Genomic DNA, 23133 nt, shown 5'->3' with positions numbered 1-23133 from the left:
GTGATACGAGTCTGACCAATCACAGCCTTCGGAAGAACGCCGAGGTGTAATAAATGGTGATATTGCCCTCGCTGGCATGTGTTATTACTAAATAATGTTTGTTGGCAATATTTACAAATGTGATAAAGCACTATTGCATAACACATCAGTGTGAAGCGCCTAATGTCATATCATTTATTATCAGTTTTACAGACCCATTATCAGTGACATTGAAAATAGCTTTAGAGATGCAAACAATTTTTATGACAGACTTGCTGGCTCACCAAGTCGGGAAAGTTATACTTGAACCGCTAATGCAAAAATCTGTCATGTGATATTTGCATTTTCTGACATTTTTACAGGTAATATAGAATAGAAAAGAAAAATTCACAAATGTTACATGTGATGCAGGCATATGGATGGACATATATGGACTGAAAGACAAAGTTCATTTTAAATCCATTGAGTAAAACAGTAATGCATTTATATGTTTCTCTTGTGTGCATTCAACATTAACATTGTTTGTTTACAGACCACCTCCCCCTACATTAACATTGTTTGTTTACTGACCCCATCCCCCTACATTAACGTTGTTTGTTTACTGACCCCCTTCCCCTACATTAACGTTGTTTGTTTACTGACCCCACCCCCTACATTAACGTTGTTTGTTTACTGACCCCACCCCCCTACATTAACGTTGTTTGTTTACTGACCCCACCCCCTACATTAACGTTTTGTTTACTGACCCCTCCCCCTCAATAACGTTGTTTGTTTACTGACCCCATCCCCCTACATTAACATTGTTTGTTTACTGACCCCCTTCCACTACATTAACATTGTTTGTTTACAGATCCCCTCCCCCTACATTAACGTTGTTTGTTTACAGATCCCCTCCCCCTACATTAACATTGTTTGTTTACTGACCCCCTTCCACTACATTGACATTGTTTGTTTACAGATCCCCTCCCCCTACATTAACATTGTTTGTTTACTGACCCCCTTCCACTACATTAACATTGTTTGTTTACAGACCCCATCCCCCTACATTAACATTGTTTGTTTACAGAATCCACCCCCCTACATTAACATTGTATGTTTACAGACCCCCTCCCCCTACATTAACATTGTTTGTTTACTGACCCCCTCCCCCTACATTAACATTATTTGTTTACTGACCCCATCCCCCTACATTAATGTGTTCTTTACAGATCCCCCCTACATTAACATTGTTTGCTTACAGACCCACTCCCCCTACATTAACATTGTTTGTTTACTGACCCCCTTCCCCTACATTAATGTTGTTTGTTTACAGATCCCCTCCCCCTACATTAACGTTGTTTGTGTACAGACCCCTCCCCCTACATTAATGTTGTTTGTGTACAGACCCCCTCCCCTACATTAACATTATTTGTTTACAGACCCCCTCCCCTACATTAACATTGTTTACAGACCCCATCCCCCTACATTAACATTGTTTGTTTACTGACCCCCTTCCACTACATTGACATTGTTTGTTTACAGACCCCTCCCCCTACATTAACATTGTTTGTTTACAGAATCCACCCCCCTACATTAACATTGTATGTTTACAGACCCCCTCCCCCTACATTAACATTGTTTGTTTACTGACCCCATCCCCCCACATTAACGTTGTTTGTTTACAGACCCCATCCCCCTACATTAATGTGTTCTTTACAGATCCCCCCTACATTAACATTGTTTGTTTACAGACCCCCTCCCCCTACATTAACATTGTATGTTTACAGACCCCATCCCCCTACATTAACATTGTTTGTTTACTGACCCCCTTCCCCTACATTAATGTTGTTTGTTTACAGATCCCCTCCCCCTACATTAACGTTGTGTACAGACCCCTCCCCCTACATTAATGTTGTTTGTGTACAGACCCCCTCCCCTACATTAACATTATTTGTTTACAGACCCCTCCCCTACATTAACATTGTTTACAGACCCCATCCCCCTACATTAACATTGTTTGTTTACTGACCCCCTCCCCCTACATTAACGTTGTTTGTTTACTGACCCCATCCCCTACATTAACGATGTTTGTTTGCTGACCCCTCCCCCTACATTAACGTTGTTTGTTTCCTGACCCCCTCTCCCCTACATTAAAAATGTTTGTTTACTGACCCGCTCCCCATACATTAACATTGTTTGTTTACTGACCCCATCCCCCTACATTAACGTAGTTTGTTTACTGACCCGCTCCCCATACATTAACATTGTTTGTTTACTGACCCCATCCCCCTACATTAACGTAGTTTGTTTACTGACCACCTCCCCCTACATTAATGTTGTTTGTTTACAGACCCCCTCACCTACATTAATGTTGTTTGTTTACTGACCCCATCCCCCTACATTAATGTTGTTTGTTTACAGACCCCATCCCCCTACATTAATGTCGTTTGTTTACAGACCCCTCCCCCTACATTAACGTTTGTTTACTGACCCCATCTCCCTACATTAACGTTGTTTGTTTACTGACCCCATCCCCCTACATTAATGTTGTTTGTTTACAGACCCCATCCCCCTACATTAATGTCGTTTGTTTACAGACCCCTCCCCCTACATTAACGTTTGTTTACTGACCCCATCCCCCTACATTAACGTTGTTTGTTTACTGACCCCCTCTCCCTACATTAACGCTGTTTGTTTGCTGACCCATCCCCCTACATTAACGTTGTTTGTTTGCTGACCCCCTCCCTCTACATTAACTTGTTTGTTTACTGACCACCCCCTACATTAATGTTGTTTGTTTACTGACCCCCTCCCCCTACATAAGTGTTGTTTGTTATCTGACCCCATCCCCCTACATTAACATTGTTTGTTTACAGATCCCCTCCCCCTACATTAACATTGTTTGTTTACAGATCCCCCCCCCTACATTAACATTTTTTTACAGACCCCATCCCCCTACATTAACATTGTTTGTTTACTGACCCCTCCCCCTATACTAACATTGTTTGTTTACAGATCCCCTCCCCCTACATTAACATTGTTTGTTTACAGATCCCCCCCCCCCTACATTAACATTTTTTTTACAGACCCCATCCCCCTACATTAACATTGTTTGTTTACTGACCCCTCCCCTATATTAACATTGTTTGTTTACAGATCCCCTCCCCCTACATTAACATTGTTTTTTTTACAGACCCCATCCCCCTACATTAACATTGTTTGTTTACAGACCCCATCCCCCTACATTAATATTGTTTCTACATTAATGTTGTTTGTTTACTGAGCTTGTCAGACATAGTGGGATCATTCTTAAGTTGTTAACATTTCTTTCCAAGTATATAACAACATTAATCACAAACTTTGTCCACTTTGGAATAATTTATTTTCAATATTTGATTACAGTATTTTGGAAAATTCATTCAATTTTTCTCGTAGCCTTTTTAATACTTTTCTGCAAATAAATATTAAATTCTTGAGTTACAATAATGCAGTCTCAATAACTTTGATTTGCTGCCTACAGTCAGCTTATTCTTCTAATACCATCATAAAAAAACACAGTAATATGACACATATTTCTATACTCCAAACAACCACGGTTTACATCTCTATGCTCTAATGGATGTTTCACTCTCAACTTAACTCTTGCACTTTAAATATCAACATTCCACAATCTAGTTGAATCTTAAAAACAATTTAAAAAAAAATAATACTGCCAATGGCATTAAAGCACAAGTGATTATACTTTTACTTCATTTAGTACTTGAACAATTATTGACGTACTTAAATTTTCAGTTTGACAAGAAACACCTTTTCACTTATAAACTTTAATAAAACAATCTTGCCTGGAACAAGTCATCACCTGGAATAAGTTATCACCTGGGCAAGGATAGGAACATCCAACCAATCTCCCCAGTAACTTGTAAGTTTTAGATTTCAATTGACCCACTTTTAGAGCTAATTTGAGACCAACATGGGGAATCATCAACCATTCTTAATGTACACATCCCAAGAAAAATCCGTATAAACTTGATTTTTAACCAAATATCCTGTTTTATCCATCTAAGCATATCAATACCATGTCTTCATATATGCTATATGTTTGGACCCCTACAAACATCCTATATCCATTCTATTCTATAGATTATGACTTTTAAGAGTTTTACACCAAGACACCCTTTTAAAACAACCACATCACACCACAATTCAGACTAAATCCACTTGTAGTTTTTGGTGTAAACTATTTGTCAAAAACATTCACTCAAATGCGCTATCATGTGACTAATTTTGCAACTTGACATTTTCAGCAATACATTGACAAATACCAAGGTAATCAGCAAAGTGTTTTTTGAGTTTAAGTTGCCACACTCAAATTCACACAGACGTCCATCCATACATACACAAATAGACAGACCCTTCACCATACCTACAGTCTTGAAGTTGTGATAAAAACCCTCAGAGGTACAGCATCATTTAAACTGTACAGTATTGTATTGATTTGTAAAATCATGAAAGTACACTTCAAACAGTAACATTAAAGATAATGAAGTTTTAAAACAAAGTCTTCTTGCAAAAAAGATTTTGCAGTGTGTATTTGTATTGAGCTTGATCACAATGTTGCTGAGAGTGAAACAACCAATACACATGGATGCTAGGGGCGCTATACTCATAGACTGCTGTCAAGTCAGAGGTCTTTAAAAGGTAAAAGTTCTAACGCCTTTACTGAATAAAGAACCAGCTAAGATCATGTGACAATCAATATCATATACAAAAAGAAATTGATAAATTCCATTTGATAACATGTTGAATTGCAATGCCTAGCACACTTGCATAGGAAGTTATCAATTAAAAATACATGAAATAAAGAATAGAGGACATGACAGAAAGATAAAAGAAAGCAGAAATAGAATAGTGCATTTTTTTTGTCAAGATTTGGTCTTCCTACTTGTAGATGGAATGCAATGTATAGAAATACACACATGTCAAAATAAAGGTGTACATATTTCTAGCTTTGACGTGTGACTCAATAATAATAAAACAACAACAACAACAACAACAACAACAACAACAGTACACATGGAAAACACAATTAACAATTGAAATTTAAACTGCTACAGACGTTTGCATTCTACCTCATTATTATTCAACTTGTTTGATCAATCATATTGACTGTATTACTTGCTTTACTTTGACAACTTATATAACATAATCTCTGATTGGCTACAACTGGTTGATATTTTTTGTTTGTTTTTGTTTTTGAGCTTGCTGATCAGAGGGTATCAGAATTGTTAATTCTTTGCCTTCTTGTCAAAGATCTGATTGGTTGAGAGAGAAATGGAAATGCCATCCATTTCTATACATATATAAGTAACTTTGCTAAGTATACTAATGCCAAATAGAATGATTTAATCTCATTTGTGTGCACCCATATCATGGTACTCGATATGACAACCTGTACACCATACATACATGTTTCAAGGTGTTGAAACACTTCTACATTCTATAGTCAACAAACACATGTAGAAAAAACCCACATTTCCTTTGCTATTGTTACATTAAAGTGTATTGTGTACTATGTTTTTGCCAACAAAGTAGCTTTATAAAGCATTACTAGCCAATACACACTTATACACCCATACCCAGGTAGGATTGTATAGTAAACTCCGGAAAATATATTGCTCTGGACCACCTTGGAATGGGTATCTTTCTTTTTTCTTTTTACAAAGCTCTATGAAAATGTACATCATGGATATGGTATGCCAAACATATCTGTTTGTTTCCAAGGTTACATGGTTACATCTACCAGCACTGTGTGTGCTAACAAACATCACAGTAATTACTATACAATTGAAAACAAATGGAAGAAATGAATTCATTCCATTGCAACCAATTCAACTTACTACCATGGTAATGTCAATAGTTTTCATGTGATTTTTGTCTCCAAGTAGACGATCCTCCTGAAAACACCTGACTGACCGCTTTTTTTTTGCATAACTATCATCATTGTTTGTTTGGTTATTGTTTGCCCCACTAAATCATATACTGTAGGATCCAATTCATTATAAATACCATGATTCTGTTGTATGATAACAGTGAATTCAAAACCACATCGGATTAGTTGTACTCAAATCTATGGTTTACATACATTTTTCTCACAATGTACTTCATACTCCGAAAGTTCCGTCTAAACTGCATGAACCCCACAAAGTCATTTTTTCCCCGAATCTGTCTGAAAAAACAACAAAAAAGGACAAACAGGAAGCAGACATGTAAACATAAGGAATCACCTAGATAAACAATTACAAATCTATGAATGACCTTTCACCTTTATACACAAACATACAAACAAACAAACAAACAAAGCTGGGTATAATTACTACCCACTATAGACACAATACACATACTACATTTCTTCTATAGCTTTCTCTATATCTAGATTATATCTAGAGCTTTCACAATCTGGAAGTTCATATATTTAAAAGAAAAATATCAAAAATTTGTTTTCTTGTATTTTTTCTGCTGACAAAGGACAAGTAAAGACTGCTATTAGTACTTGTTAATACCATGTAGAGTACAGGTTTGTAAAAGAGAGACAAGTATAAAATACAGGTGGGGTATTGGTCATAAAATCTTATTCTCTTCCCTAACCTTTCACTTTCACGCTTGCTTTGAGGTAGACATTCTTGATAGAAATTTTAAAAAAAAATTAAATTGACTTATTTCAGTCCCTTTCTTGTCTCATCTTCACCATCAAATACCTACAGGGGTATGTAGGTAAGAATAGTTATTTGGTACACATCATCACCATCAAATACCTACAGGGGTATGTAGGTAAGAATAGTTATTTGGTACACATCATCACCATCAAATACCTACAGGGGTATGTAGGTAAGAATAGTTATTTGGTACACATCATCACCATCAAATACCTACAGGGGTATGTAGGTAAGAATAGTTATTTGGTACACATCATCACCATCAAATACCTACAGGGGTATGTAGGTAAGAATAGTTATTTGGTACACATCATCACCATCAAATACCTACAGGGGTATGTAGGTAAGAATAGTTATTTGGTACACATCATCACCATCAAATACCTACAGGGGTATGTAGGTAAGAATAGTTATTTGGTACACATCATCACCATCAAATACCTACAGGGGTATGTAGGTAAGAATAGTTATTTGGTACACATCATCACCATCAAATACCTACAGGGGTATGTAGGTAAGAATAGTTATTTGGTACACATCATCACCATCAAATACCTACAGGGGTATGTAGGTAAGAATAGTTATTTGGTACACATCATCACCATCAAATACCTACAGGAGTATGTAGGTAAGAATAGTTATTTGGTACACATCATCACCATCAAATACCTACAGGGGTATGTAGGTAAGAATAGTTATTTGGTACACATCATCACCATCAAATACCTACAGGGGTATGTAGGTAAGAATAGTTATTTGGTACACATCATCACCATCAAATACCTACAGGAGTATGTAGGTAAGAATAGTTATTTGGTACACATCATCACCATCAAATACCTACAGGGGTATGTAGGTAAGAATAGTTATTTGGTACACATCTTCACCATCAAATACCTACAGGGGTATGTAGGTAAGAATAGTTATTTGAAACACATCTTCACCATCAATGAAAGTCAACCCTGGAGTGCACTCACTGTAAGTCAACCCTGGAGTGCAATCAATGAAAGTCAACCCTGGAGTGAATCAATGAAAGTCAACCCTGGATGTGAAATCAATGAAAGTCAACCCTGGAGTGCAATCAATGAAAGTCAACCCTGGAGTGCAATCAATGAAAGTCAACCCTGGAGTGCAATCAATGAAAGTCAACCCTGGAGTGAATCAATGAAAGTCAACCCTGGAGTGCAATCAATGAAAGTCAACCCTGGAGTGCAATCAATGAAAGTCAACCCTGGAGTGCAATCAATGAAAGTCAACCCTGGAGTGCAATCAATGAAAGTCAACCCAGGATGTGAAATCAATGAAAGTCAACCCTGGAGTGAAATCAATGAAAGTCAACCCTGGAGTGCAATCAATGAAAGTCAACCCTGGAGTGTAATCAATGAAAGTCAACCCTGGAGTGAATCAATGAAAGTCAACCCTGGAGTGCAATCAATGAAAGTCAAACCTGGAGTGCAATCAATGAAAGTCAACCCTGGAGTGAATCAATGAAAGTCAACCCTGGAGTGCAATCAATGAAAGTCAACCCTGGAGTGTAATCAATGAAAGTCAACCCTGGAGTGAATCAATGAAAGTCAACCCTGGAGTGCAATCAATGAAAGTCAACCCTGGAGTGCAATCAATGAAAGTCAACCCTGGAGTGCAATCAATGAAAGTCAACCCAGGATGTGAATCAATGAAAGTCAACCCTGGAGTGCAATCAATGAAAGTCAACCCTGGAGTGAATCAATGAAAGTCAACCCAGGATGTGAATCAATGAAAGTCAACCCTGGAGTGCAATCAATGAAAGTCAACCCAGGATGTGAATCAATGAAAGTCAACCCTGGAGTGCAATCAATGAAAGTCAACCCAGGATGTGAATCAATGAAAGTCAACCCAGGATGTGAATCAATGAAAGTCAACCCTGGAGTGAATCAATGAAAGTCAACCCTGGAGTGTAATCAATGAAAGTCAACCCTGGAGTGCAATCAATGAAAGTCAACCCTGGAGTGCAATCAATGAAAGTCAACCCTGGAGTGATTCATTGAAAGTCAACCCTGGAGTGTAATCAATGAAAGTCAACCCTGGAGTGCAATCAATGAAAGTCAACCCTGGAGTGCAATCAATGAAAGTCAACCCTGGAGTGATTCATTGAAAGTCAACCCTGGAGTGCAATCAATGAAAGTCAACCCTGGAGTGCAATCAATGAAAGTCAACCCTGGAGTGCAATCAATGAAAGTCAACCCTGGAGTGTAATCAATGAAAGTCAACCCTGGAGTGCAATCAATGAAAGTCAACCCTGGAGTGCAATCAATGAAAGTCAACCCTGGAGTGCAATCAATGAAAGTCAACCCTGGAGTGTAATCAATGAAAGTCAACCCTGGAGTGAATCAATGAAAGTCAACCCTGGATGTGAAATCAATGAAAGTCAACCCTGGAGTGCAATCAATGAAAGTCAACCCTGGAGTGAAATCAATGAAAGTCAACCCTGGAGTGAATCAATGAAAGTCAACCCTGGAGTGCAATCAATGAAAGTCAACCCTGGAGTGCAATCAATGAAAGTCAACCCTGGAGTGTAATCAATGAAAGTCAACCCTGGAGTGAATCAATGAAAGTCAACCCTGGATGTGAAATCAATGAAAGTCAACCCTGGAGTGCAATCAATGAAAGTCAACCCTGGAGTGAAATCAATGAAAGTCAACCCTGGAGTGAATCAATGAAAGTCAACCCTGGAGTGAAATCAATGAAAGTCAACCCTGGAGTGCAATCAATGAAAGTCAACCCTGGAGTGCAATCAACAAAAGTCAACCCTGGAGTGAATCAATGAAAGTCAACCCAGGATGTGAAATCAATGAAAGTCAACCCTGGAGTGAATCAATGAAAGTCAACCCAGGATGTGAAATCAATGAAAGTCAACCCTGGAGTGCAGTCAATGAAAGTCAACCCTGGAGTGCAATCAACAAAAGTCAACCCTGGAGTGAAATCATTGAAGGGTCATCAGAATAAACCAAAATGATACATACCATGGTGTGTACACGTATATATCTACCTGATACAGGGTTGACATACATACCATGGTGTGTACAGGTTTAAATCTACCTGATACATGGTTGACATACACACCATGGTGTGTACACATTTATATCTACCTGATACCGGGTTGACATACACACCATGGTGTGTACAGGTTTATATTTACCTGATACATGGTTGACATACACACCCTGGTGTGTACACATTTATATCTACCTGATACCAGGTTGACATACACACCATGGTGTGTACAGGTTTATATCTACCTGATACATGGTTGACATACACACCATGGTGTGTACACATTTATATCTACCTGATACCGGGTTGACATACACACCATGGTGTGTACAGGTTTATATCTACCTGATACATGGTTGACATACACACCATGGTGTGTACACATTTATATCTACCTGATACCGGGTTGACATACACACCATGGTGTGTACACATATCTACCTGATATAATGGGCTGACATACACACCATGGTGTATACACATTTATATCTACCTGATATAATGGGCTGACATACACACCATGGTGTGTACACATTTATATCTACCTGATATAATGGGCTGACATACACACCATGGTGTATACACATTTATATCTACCTGATATAATGGGCTGACATACACACCATGGTGTGTACACATTTATATCTACCTGATATAATGGGCTGACATACACACCATGGTGTATACACATTTATATCTACCTGATATAATGGGCTGACATACACACCATGGTGTGTACACATTTATATCTACCTGATACAATGGGCTGACACACACACCATGGTGTGTACACATTTATATCTACCTGATATAATGGGCTGACATACACACCATGGTGTGTACACATTTATATCTACCAATACAATGGGCTGACATACACACCATGGTGTGTACACGTTTATATCTACCTGATATAATGGGCTGACACACACACCATGGTGTATACACATTTATATCTACCTGATATAATGGGCTGACATACACACCATGGTGTGTACACATTTATATCTACCTGATATAATGGGCTGACATACACACCATGGTGTGTACACATTTATATCTACCTGATATAATGGGCTGACATACACACCATGGTGTGTACACATTTATATCTACCTGATATAATGGGCTGACACACACACCATGGTGTGTACACATTTATATCTACCTGATATAATGGGCTGACATACACACCATGGTGTATACACATTTATATCTACCTGATATAATGGGTTGACATACACACCATGGTGTGTACACATTTATATCTACCTGATATAATGGGCAGACATACACACCATGGTGTGTACAGGTTTATATCTACCTGATATAATGGGCTGACATACACACCATGGTGTGTACACATTTATATCTACCTGATATAATGGGCTGACACACACACCATGGTGTATACACATTTATATCTACCTGATATAATGGGCTGACATACACTTACTTTTGTCTTAGATTTATAATTCTCTCAAAGAACTTTCAATTGAAGAATTACAACATGAGAAATGTTTGCTTCCATTGAATATCTAAGATTGTCAGATGGAGACAAGAAGAGGACAAATTCACCTAAACAGGAAAGCTTTCAGGTAACTCTGACAAAAATGTCAGATTTGGGCATCAAATCATATATAATATCTGCATATCTGTCTTTCAAAAGATTTACCTTAATTTTGGACGACAAATAAAATAGACTATTTTAGCTAATAAATTCCACAGGTTCAGGAATAAACTAAAATGAAAAGAAGATTCAGATATGTGTAACTGTCATGTAGTCCAATGTCTTAAAACATTGAAGAATGTCCAATTATTGGCAGCTACATCACGACTTTGCATTAACGTTATTTGTTGAAAGCCTTTGAACCCAAACTTCTAAAGTAATGGACTATGTTTGTGATTTGTAATCAGAGACTGAAAGTAACATTTGATTACTACTATAGTCTGGAGATTATAGTTTATTTGGATGCATCTCAACTCTGTCATTTATCATAACACTTTACAGACAGAGCTCTGCTCACATTATCTTTAACATGAGAATATACATACATGTTCAAATATATATTTTTGGACAATAATTTCCAAATAAACTTGGAAGATGGTGAAAATAATGAAAAAAAGTGATAAAATATAGTTTTTACTGTTAACATTTTGTGTGGTTCATCACATTATTTATCAGATTATTGGGGCCAAATAAAACTGCCAAAAATCAAGGGTCAAGCGTTCAGTTTTCTTGATGCAACAGGCTAACTTGTTTTCCCATGATGCAAAGGGCTAGCTCGTTTTCCCATAGTTCTCAAGAAAACCAATTGCTTTGCAATTGGCTATGAACCTCCAATGTCATCCGAACCTTTCCCGAACAAGATGCATCAGTTTCTTCTTTCCTTTGTAGATTGTCTTCAAATTATCTATCAGCTTGGCAAACTGGATATGTCCATCATGGGCTAGAAGGAATGTTTCTCGTGCTTTGCTCAGAAAATCAATGAAGTCACCATAATGGCGAGGACTAATATGAGTTAGCCTGGAGTGGGCAGTGTTGATGTATGCAGTGATGGCAGCATCAAGTAACTGGCGTAGTGGTGCTTTGTCATAAGACAAAATTTTGTTGCCTCGCCGACGTCCATCAGGTAGTCCACCAATACCAGGAGCTGATAGTGTACATCTGTATGGAAACAAACCCAAACTGTTTTTTTTATTTTATCATCGGTACTGTCTCAGTGATGTGTACCAGTATTACTTCATAGAATAGACATCATGCAATAACAAGCCTTCATTCAGGACACTGGATTTGTCTGGTTTATGGTAATCAATTTCAAAATGAACCAATCAGTCAGTCAGTCTTTACTGACTTTACTGCAGCACTAGACTGACTGACTGCAGCATGAGTCCAACTGCCTGCCTGCAGCACTAGACCGACCGACTGACTGATTGATTGATTGCAGCACTAATCTGACTGACTGATTGCAGCACTAGACCGACTGACTGATTGCAGCACTAGACTGACTGACTGATTGCAGCACTAGACTGACTGACTGATTGCAGCACTAGACTGACTGACTGACTGACTGACTGACTGACTGATTGCAGCACTAGACTGACTGCCTGATTGACTGCAGCACTAGACTGACTGACTGACTGACTGACTGCAACACTAGACTGACTGACTTACTGATTGCAGCACTAGACTGACTGACTGACTGATTGACTGATTGCAGCACTAGTCTGACTGACTGACTGACTGCAGCACTAGACTGACTGACTTACTGATTGACTGATTGCAGCACTAGACTGACTGACTGACTGCAACACTAGACTGACTGACTTACTGATTGCAGCACTAGACTGACTGACTGACTGATTGCAGCACTAGACTGACTGACTGACTGACTGCAGCACTAGACTGACTGACTGCAGCACTAGTCTGACTGACTGACTGACTGACTGACTGCAGCACTAGACTGACTGACTGACTGGCTGCAGCACTAGACTGACTGACTGACTGACTGATTGCAGTACTAGACTGACTGACTGATTGCAGTACTAGACTGACTGACTGATTGCAGCACTAGACTTAATGAATACAGCAGCTAAACTTTAACATTTGTCCTTGACAGTCAAGGTCAAGGTAAATTGGCATTTTGCTTAAAGAACATTAGGTACTGTGTCAGGCCAAAATGTTTATCTGACTTGTACATTTGTTTTTCAAAAAAGTATCACTAACCATGGGAAAAAATCTTTGGAAGAAATTTTTAAAAACATGGACATATAATGTTGAACAATTTCTTGTACTGTCATACACATGGCCTGCATGATGACAACTTTAACCCTTGTTTTAACTTAATGTGGGGGTGACCTTGAATGATCTTCCTTTCATAAATGACATATTGCCAAGTTGGGCCATTGGTTAAAATCGAAGATGGCTACTTCTAACATAACATGACAAACTTATCATACATAACTAAAATGAAGCAAACCTATAGAATATCGTACTAGACTATTTACATACAAAAGACTTAGTGTTCTGTACTCTGATGTTATCAATACTCTGATGTTATCAATATGAGAAACTTACCTCCTTAGAATATCAGCAAGAACAGATGCACATTGTACACTTTTGACCACCAATGGTATCATTGCACTTAATTCAGATTTACCCAGTGAGTGACTAAGAGCACATGCCCAGTGAACATCATTAATTGCAGGATGTGTATCTTGGTTGTAAGCCAATGATAGATTCCTCATTGCCAGTAAAGCTAACTTGTAAGCTCTGATTGGGTATCCGCGGTGTTCCATGTAACGAGCAACAGTAAAAAGCTGGGTGGAATTCATCACTCCATTGGCTGCATCAAACACAATATGATAGGCCGTTTCAAAGGCAATTGGATCCTTCTCACATAGAGTTAGGGCACACAGAGCACAATTTGGGGGATCTTTGGCAGCACACTGTAATGCTAAAGTTCGAGCACAACTCGCAAGTTCTTCTTGTTGCTGATAATCTAGGCGTAACTGCAAAGCGGTACTGGGTGAAACTACTGTCATTGCAACCATTGATGTTGCTTCGGTGGGTGTGAAAAATGTGTACCAGGATTGCATAATACTGACAAGGGCACTGACCCCAATCTCTGTTGCACAGGTTACCATCCATCGCACCATTTCACGGCGACGCCAATTCAAGGTAGACAGCGTCATCCTCATAACATGAAGACCTAACTCAAATGCTGCATTTAGTAAAGAATGGTGGGTTGGTCCATCAACTGGAGTAGCTGCTTTAAATACATCTTGGGCAAGTTTAAACAGGTGGGAAGAACTGTGTATATTCTGTTGAGATGACTGCAACACCTTACGAAGTCGTCTTGGATCACCTACACAATAAATCACAAAAGTTCATACATTAACATTTAAAACTTTACAAATATATAAAATTTCAAAAAGGACATAAAAATATCACTAATGGTGCTAAAGCTCAAATGAGATATGATGGACATGCTAATTGTGTTTGTGTGTGTTCACTGTTGCTATGTGTGTGTTCACTGTTGCTATGTGTGTGTTCACTGTTGCTATGTGTGTGTTTACTGTTACTATGTGTGTTTTCACTGTTACTATGTGTGTTCACTGTTACTCTGTGTGTGTTCACTGTTGCTATATGTGTGTGTTCACTGTTACCATGTGTGTGTTCACTGTTACCATGTGTGTGTTCACTGTTACTGGGTGTGTTCACTGTTACTATGTGTGTTCACTGTTACTGTGTGTTCACTGTTACCATGTGTGTGTGTTCACTGTTACTATGTGTGTGTTCACTGTTGCTATATGTGTGTGTTCACTGTTACCATGTGTGTGTTCCCTGTTACCATGTGTGTGTTCACTCTTACTGTGTGTGTTCACTGTTACTATGTGTGTGTTCATTGTTACCATGTGTGTGTGTTCACTGTTACTATGTGTGTTCACTGTTGCTATATGTGTGTTCACTGTTACTATGTGTGTTCACTGTTACTATGTGTGTTCACTTACTGTGTGTGTTCACTGTTACTATGTGTGTTCACTGTTACTATGTGTGTGTTCACTGTTACTATGTGTGTGTTCACTGTTACTATGTGTGTGTTCACTGTTACTATGTGTTTTCCCTGTTACTATGTGTGTTCACTGTTACTGTGTGTGTTCACTGTTACTATGTGTATGTTCACCGTTGCTATGGGTGTGTTCACCGTTACTGTGTGTGTTCACTGTTACTGTGTGTGTGTGTTCAGTGTTACTGTGTGTGTGTTCACTGTTATTATGTGTGTTCACTGCTATTATGTGTGTTCACTGTTACTGTGTGTGTTCACTTTTACTATGTGTGTATTCACTGTTACTATGTGTGTGTTCACTGTTACTATGTGTGTTCCCTGTTACTATGTGTGTGTTCACTGTTACTATGTGTGTATTCACTGTTACTCTGTGTGTGTTCACTGTTACTCTGTGTGTGTTCACTGTTACTGTGTGTGTTCACTGTTACTATGTGTGTGTTCACTGTTACTATATGTGTGTTCACTGTTACTATGTGTGTGTTCACTGTGTGTGTGTGTTCACTGTTACTGTATGTGTGTGTGTGTGGTGTGTTCACCGTTACTATGTGTGTGTTCACTGTTACTGTGTGTGTGTTCACTGTTACTGTGTGTGTTCACCGTTACTATGTGTGTTCACCGTTACTATGTGTGTGTTCACTGTTACTTTGTGTGTGTGTTCACTGTTACTATGTGTGTGTGTTCACTGTTACTATGTGTGTGTTCACTGTTACTATGTGTGTAGCTATGGCTATGACAGAATTTAGGTATACCCCTATTGAACTAAACTGGTTCAGTAGAACTGTAAAGTACAACTTTAATTGATTATTCAAAGTACGATAGCCATATTGATGACAAATGGGTATTTATTTTGGATTTTTATCTGATGAAAGAACTCTACAATATCATTTAATCTACTGCAAAACATTACATGACACAACATAGGCATTTTCCATGTTTGTGACTAAATATTGCAAATTGCAAAAAAAATTTAAAATAGTGCCAATGGCGTTGTAGCACAACTGTATATATTTTTTTAACTGCTTACGAACACTTTATAGGTGTTCATTTGCTGATTGACTATCCAGTTGCCTATCAAACCCCTGTCATTATCTTTGCAATATACACTGTTGCTATGAAAATGGTCTTGTTGCTCAACATATTTGCATACAATTTTTGTTATCTTTGCAATATAAACGTGATCATTTAGCAGTTGCTATGGGCGTGGTCTTGTTTATTTTTTGAATATGTATTCATTTGTCTATTAATCTCCACTTATCTTTGCAATATAGGTGATCATTTGGCTGTTGCTATGGGTGTGGTCTTGTTGCTAGGCATATTTGCATACACTTTTTGAATGTTTGTTCACTTGTCTAAGTACCTGTGTTGCTAATACCGTCGGGCTATTGCTATGGGTGTGTTCATGGTTGCTAGGGAAATTTGCATACAATTATTGAAAGTTTACTCACTTGCCTACCAGATGATGATGTTATATGAGCAAAATATACTGTTGTTTGGTTGTTGCTAAGGGGGTGGTCATGATTGCTAGGGCCAATTTTGACAAACTGTTTTGAAGAAAATCTGCAGAATAACACTTTCCGAAACATCTCATTAAGTTTCAGTCTCATTGACCCGAGTACTTGTTGATATATAAGTTTTTGACCAAAAATTCACATTTTTACACCTAAATTTGCATATCACTGATGGGAATATCATGGCCGGTAGATTTCTTAATCTAAATATGCCTGAAAATGTTCCCACCAAATTTCAGACCGATCTGCCCAGTCATTTTTGAGATTAAGTGTTTTTTACTTAAAATAACACTTTTTAACCCAAAAAAGACTCTTTGTAGCATATGAATGAACTTCATGTTTTAATCATAGACACTCTCTATAATTTAACAAGTCATTGAGAATGACATAGTCCCCGCTATGATTGGGTTTTAAGGAATTATCACTACTCTGATCACGCAACAACACTTGTGAACCTAAATCATACAGACTTAGATATGTTGTGTCTGCTTGTTGGACATGGAACATGCCTACAACAATAAAGGATGGGTCGGGTATGGGGGATCATATCACGATGAAAATGGATATGCACATGTATGTCATAGAACACTGTCCTAATACCAACTTTGAATGTGATCTGTTCAAGCATGTCTTAGTTAAGGCTTTGGACATTGAAAAATCGCAAACAAAATGGCTGCCAGGAGGCCATATTGGATCGTATCATGACAACAATGAATATGCACATGTATGTCATAGAACATTGTCCTAATACCAACTTTGAATGAGATCTGTTCAAACATGTCTGAGTTATGGCTTTGGACATGGAAAATTCACAAACAAAATGGCTGCCAGGCAGCCATATTGGATCATATCACGACGAAAATGGATATGCACATGTATGTCATAGAACACTGTCCTAATACCAACTTTGAATGAGATCTGTTCAAGCATGTCTGAGTTATGGCTTTGGACATGGAAAAATCGCAAACAAAATGGCTGCCAGGCGGCCATATTGGATCGTATCACAACAACAATGAATATGCACATGTATGTCATAGAACACTGTCCTAATACCAACTTTGAATGAGATATGTTCAAGCATGTCTGAGTTATGGCTTTGGACATGGAAAATTTGCAAACAAAATGGCTGCCAGGCGGCCATATTGGATCGTATCACAACAACAATGAATATGCACATGTATGTCATAGAACACTGTCCTAATACCAACTTTGAATGAGATATGTTCAAGCATGTCTGAGTTATGGCTTTGGACATGGAAAATTTGCAAACAAAATGGCTGCCAGGCGGCCATATTGGATCGTATCACAACAACAATGAATATGCACATGTATGTCATAGAACACTGTCCTAATACCAACTTTGAATGAGATATGTTCAAGCATGTCTGAGTTATGGCTTTGGACATGAAAATTCACAAACAAAATGGCTGCCAGGTGGCCATATTGGATCGTATCATGACAACAATGAATATGCACATATATGTCATAGAACACTGTCCTAATACCAACTTTGAATGAGATCTGTTCAAGCATGTCTGAGATATGGCTTTAGACAGGGAAAATTTGCAAACAAAATGGCTGCTAGGCGGCCATATTGGATTGTATCATGAAACAAATTGACGTGCATATGTATGCCATAGCATGTTGCCCCTGTACCAAGTTTGAAAAAAATCGGTCAAGGCATCTCCAAGAAACGGCTGCGGACGGACGCATGGACGGACGGAACCCAATCCATAAGTCCCCGTTCCGGACTTCGTCCGCAGGGACTAACAAACTCTGTATATGTTCTGCAACATTATTTTTTCAAGTAGACAAACACAGTACAGTTGAAATACTTACCCATTTGTCATCCATATGGTGACTTTAAGAGAAAGCTGTTTGTGGTCCTATAAAACTATTGACACTACCACTATATACATAGTGAAGTAAGTTGAGATTATAGATAATGTGACAAATAAGCCTTAGCAGGACAGCTCTGGGCCAACATTAACACCGCATAATTGTATACTTACTTTTAGCTGCTGTAAGCATACACACTGCTAGTTCACACTGCTCTGTTTCCACATGTCCAAGTACAAACCAGCGTGGATAACGACCAGTCACAACTGATCCAACACCATTCTGGCCATTCTCCCCTGTATTGTCTAGTACTGGTAATCTACAAAATATACATAACACCTTAAGTCATTCACTGACACTGTACAACACATTAAGTCATGTACTCACACTGTACAACACTTTAAGTCATTCACTCACACTGTACAACACATTGTCATGTACTCACACTGTACAACACATTAAGTCATTCACTCACACTGTACAACACATTAAGTCATTCACTCAAACTGTACAGCACATTAAGTCATTCACTCACACTGTACAACACATTAAGTCATTCACTCAAACTGTACAACACATTAAGTCATTCACTCACACTGTACAACACATTAAGTCATTCACTCAAACTGTACAACACATTAAGTCATTCACTCACACTGTACAACACTTTAAGTCATGTACTCACACTGTACAACACATTAAGTCATTCACTCAAACTGTACAACACATTAAGTCTTTCACTCAAACTATACAGCACATTAAGTCATTCACTCACACTGTACAACACATTAAGTCATTCACTCAAACTGTACAACACATTAAGTCATTCACTCACACTGTACAACACATTAAGTCATTCACTCAAACCGTACAACACATTAAGTCATTCACTCACACTGTACAACACATTGTCATGTACTCACACTGTACAACACATTAAGTCATTCACTCACACTGTACAACACATTAAGTCATGTACTCACACTGTACAACAAACTAAACTTACCTCATAGCTCTAAGTCCAATTCGATAGGCCAAATCAGTATCAAATGATAACAATGCATTGAAAAGATAACGTGAAAATGTATGCATGGGAACACTCTCTGTTGGTATGCCAACTCCAAGCCCACTCTTTGAACCACCTATAGAAGACAAAACACAGTCAAAGGTCAGTCTTGTCAAATTACTGTTAACAACAAACAGTACATATAGGTACTTATACCATGTGAACCTAGCCTTACTATTGTTAGTAGCTACTATTAACAACAGTACATATAGGTACTTATACCATGTGAACCTAGCCTTACTATTGTTAGTAGCTACTATTAACAACAGTACATATAGGTACTTATACCATGTGAACCTAGCCTTACTATTGTTAGTAGCTACTATTAACAACAGTACATATAGGTACTTATACCATGTGAACCTAGCCTTACTATTGTTAGTAGCTACTATTAACAACAGTACATATAGGTACTTATACCATGTGAACCTAGCCTTACTATTGTTAGTAGCTACTATGACTTTAAGCATGTGTATGCAAATTTATAGAAACAAACTGTTAAAACTGAATGGCTTTTTTTTTTTAAATACAGTAATTTACAATCATACAGAATATATGTATGACAGGTGTGTGTTGAACACACACATGCACATATAAACACATAAGCATACACAGACATGCACACACACACATTTGCACACACATACACACACACATATGCAAACAGACAGAGACAAATAACTGTACTAAATATATACAAATATATACAAAGGCTTGTTTACCTTCTAGGAGGTGATATGCTTGTTTGCGTAGGACAGAGACTAATTTTGGATCTAGATCTATTTGTTGTAACTTTGTAATTAATTCTTCCTCTGCTCTGCATGCTTTATCCTGTGCATACAATCCAAGTGGCATAATACGTTGCTGACCAAGACCAATCAATGCACTTTCAAAGGCTAGCATTAGATAGGACTCATTTCGATCATAACTGCCAGGCACTTTGACATGTTTGTAGTGTGCTTTACTATTCTCTATGGATGATGTGCTGGCAAAGTTGGTTGTTGTTGAGTTGTTGTCACCTGTAAAAATTAGAACAGTATGTTAGCTAGTAGTCTTTCCTACAACAGTAACAAGGTAAAATCTGCCCAAGTTACCTAAGTACATGTATTTGACGAGATTTCATTACCATAATCGTCAATCAATTGTTCTATCATCTTCTCGATATTTCTTACTCAATTGTATCGATACACTGGCTCCTTAGCTGTCTCTCCACTTTTGATTAAGTGTTATTGCTTAAAACATTAGGTTTACTGTAAGAGTTATTGCTTAAAACATTAGGTTTACTGTAAGAGTTATTGCTTAAAACATTAGGTTTACTCTAAGAGTTATTGCTTAAAACATTAGGTTTACTCTAAGAGTTATTGCTTAAAACAATAGGTTTACTGTAAGCGTTATTGCTTGAAACAATAGGTTTACTGTAAGAGTTATTGTTTAAAACATTAGGTTTACTGTAAGTGTTATTGTTTAAAACATTAGGTTTACTGTAAGTGTTATTGTTTAAAACATTAGGTTTACTGTAAGAGTTATTGCTTAAAACATTAGGTTTACTGTAAGAGTTATTGCTTAATACATTAGGTTTACTGTAAGAGTTATTGCTTGAAACATTAGGTTTACTGTAAGCATTATTGCTTAAAACATTAGGTTTACTGTAAGAGTTATTGCTTGAAACATTAGGTTTACTGTAAGCATTATTGCTTAAAACATTAGGTTTACTGTAAGAGTTATTGCTTGAAACATTAGGTTTACTCTAAGAGTTATTGCTTAAAACATTAGGTTTACTGTAAGAGTTATTGCTTAAAACATTAGGTTTACTGTAAGCATTATTGCTTAAAACATTAGGTTTACTGTAAGAGTTATTGCTTGAAACATTAGGTTTACTCTAAGAGTTATTGCTTAAAACATTAGGTTTACTGTAAGAGTTATTGCTTAAAACATTAGGTTTACTGTAAGAGTTACTGCTTAAAACATTAGGTTTACTCTAAGAGTTATTGCTTAAAACAATAGGTTTACTGTAAGCGTTATTGCTTGAAACAATAGGTTTACTGTAAGAGTTATTGTTTAAAACATTAGGTTTACTGTAAGTGTTATTGTTTAAAACATTAGGTTTACTGTAAGTGTTATTGTTTAAAACATTAGGTTTACTGTAAGAGTTATTGCTTAAAACATTAGGTTTACTGTAAGAGTTATTGCTTAATACATTAGGTTTACTGTAAGAGTTATTGCTTGAAACATTAGGTTTACTGTAAGCATTATTGCTTAAAACATTAGGTTTACTGTAAGAGTTATTGCTTGAAACATTAGGTTTACTCTAAGAGTTATTGCTTAAAACATTAGGTTTACTGTAAGAGTTATTGCTTAAAACATTAGGTTTACTGTAAGCATTATTGCTTAAAACATTAGGTTTACTGTAAGAGTTATTGCTTGAAACATTAGGTTTACTCTAAGAGTTATTGCTTAAAACATTAGGTTTACTGTAAGAGTTATTGCTTAAAACATTAGGTTTACTGTTAGAGTTATTGCTTAAAACATTAGGTTTACTGTAAGAGTTATTGCTTAAAACATTAGGTTTACTGTAAGAGTTATTGCTTGAAACATTAGGTTTACTGTAAGAGTTATTGCTTGAAACATTATTAATCCACACTATCACTTGAGAGAATGAATATAAGACTTAAGTTTTTAAAGCATTGTTCTTTTCTATGAGCAGTCTTAGTGATTGCTTGTTTGAAGATATATGTATATACGGTAGTAAGATCTTAAAAATATCAAGATTTGTAGATATACATAAATGTTGAAGCCTGTCTTACGTCCATTGGTAAAGAATGTAGAAATGTTGGACATGGGAACGCTATGGAAAGAAACTATATGATAGAAATCTGATGAGCAGGAATTAGGAAAATTAATCCATTTATCTTTGTTACTTAGCATCTTAACACATAAATGTAATATACATTAAGATTATTACAAATTAACAAGTTTAGTAGAAATACAAGATCAATGCTTAAATTCTACTGGTAATACATAATTTTATTCCAAATATCCCAGACACTTTGTTAAATCTATTCCAATACTGCTGTTGGCACTTTTAACAGTGGAACTCAATACTGTACCATACATGTTTTGAGTATCAGTTGATAATTATCAAACTCTATATACACTTGTCAAACCTATTCACAATGTCTTGTTCTCTTTTTTTCACTTTTGAAATGTCAAAATAAATATATTACACAAAAAAGAGGGAATAAAAAAAGTATTCTTCAAAGAACATTCACTTTATATATTGTTGCGAAGGTAACTTTCTTATTGAAGATCAGCAATGAATAATTCTACGTCATATATGTTACAAAGTAATCTACAATATGGTGTAGACTTAACAGAAGAAATTAGGTGCTGAGTCATAACCCAGAGTTTCCCGATTTTGCAATCATAAGATGACTAAATCAGTTTGT

General features: G+C 37.1%; 1 protein-coding gene across 1 annotated transcript in view; it reads right to left on the bottom strand.

The window, feature by feature from the left end:
- Positions 1–9953: 9953 nt before the first annotated feature.
- The window catches only part of LOC144436454 (zinc finger SWIM domain-containing protein 5-like), a 70505-nt gene continuing 57325 nt past the window's right edge, over positions 9954–23133 (bottom strand). Inside the window, exons 9-13 of the mRNA XM_078125253.1 lie at positions 20410–20706; positions 19628–19763; positions 18795–18940; positions 13783–14572; positions 9954–12372 (exon numbers count right to left, since the gene is read on the bottom strand). Coding sequence (XP_077981379.1) covers positions 12051–12372; positions 13783–14572; positions 18795–18940; positions 19628–19763; positions 20410–20706 — 1691 coding nt within the window. The 3' untranslated portion in view covers positions 9954–12050. The remainder of the gene's footprint in view (positions 12373–13782; positions 14573–18794; positions 18941–19627; positions 19764–20409; positions 20707–23133) is intronic.

Source organism: Glandiceps talaboti, chromosome 6, assembly GCF_964340395.1.
Source record: "Glandiceps talaboti chromosome 6, keGlaTala1.1, whole genome shotgun sequence".
In the NCBI taxonomy this organism is placed as follows: Eukaryota; Metazoa; Hemichordata; class Enteropneusta; family Spengelidae; genus Glandiceps; species Glandiceps talaboti.
Note: the sequence above shows the minus strand (reverse complement) of the source record. Positions and strands in the feature narration are given on the sequence as shown.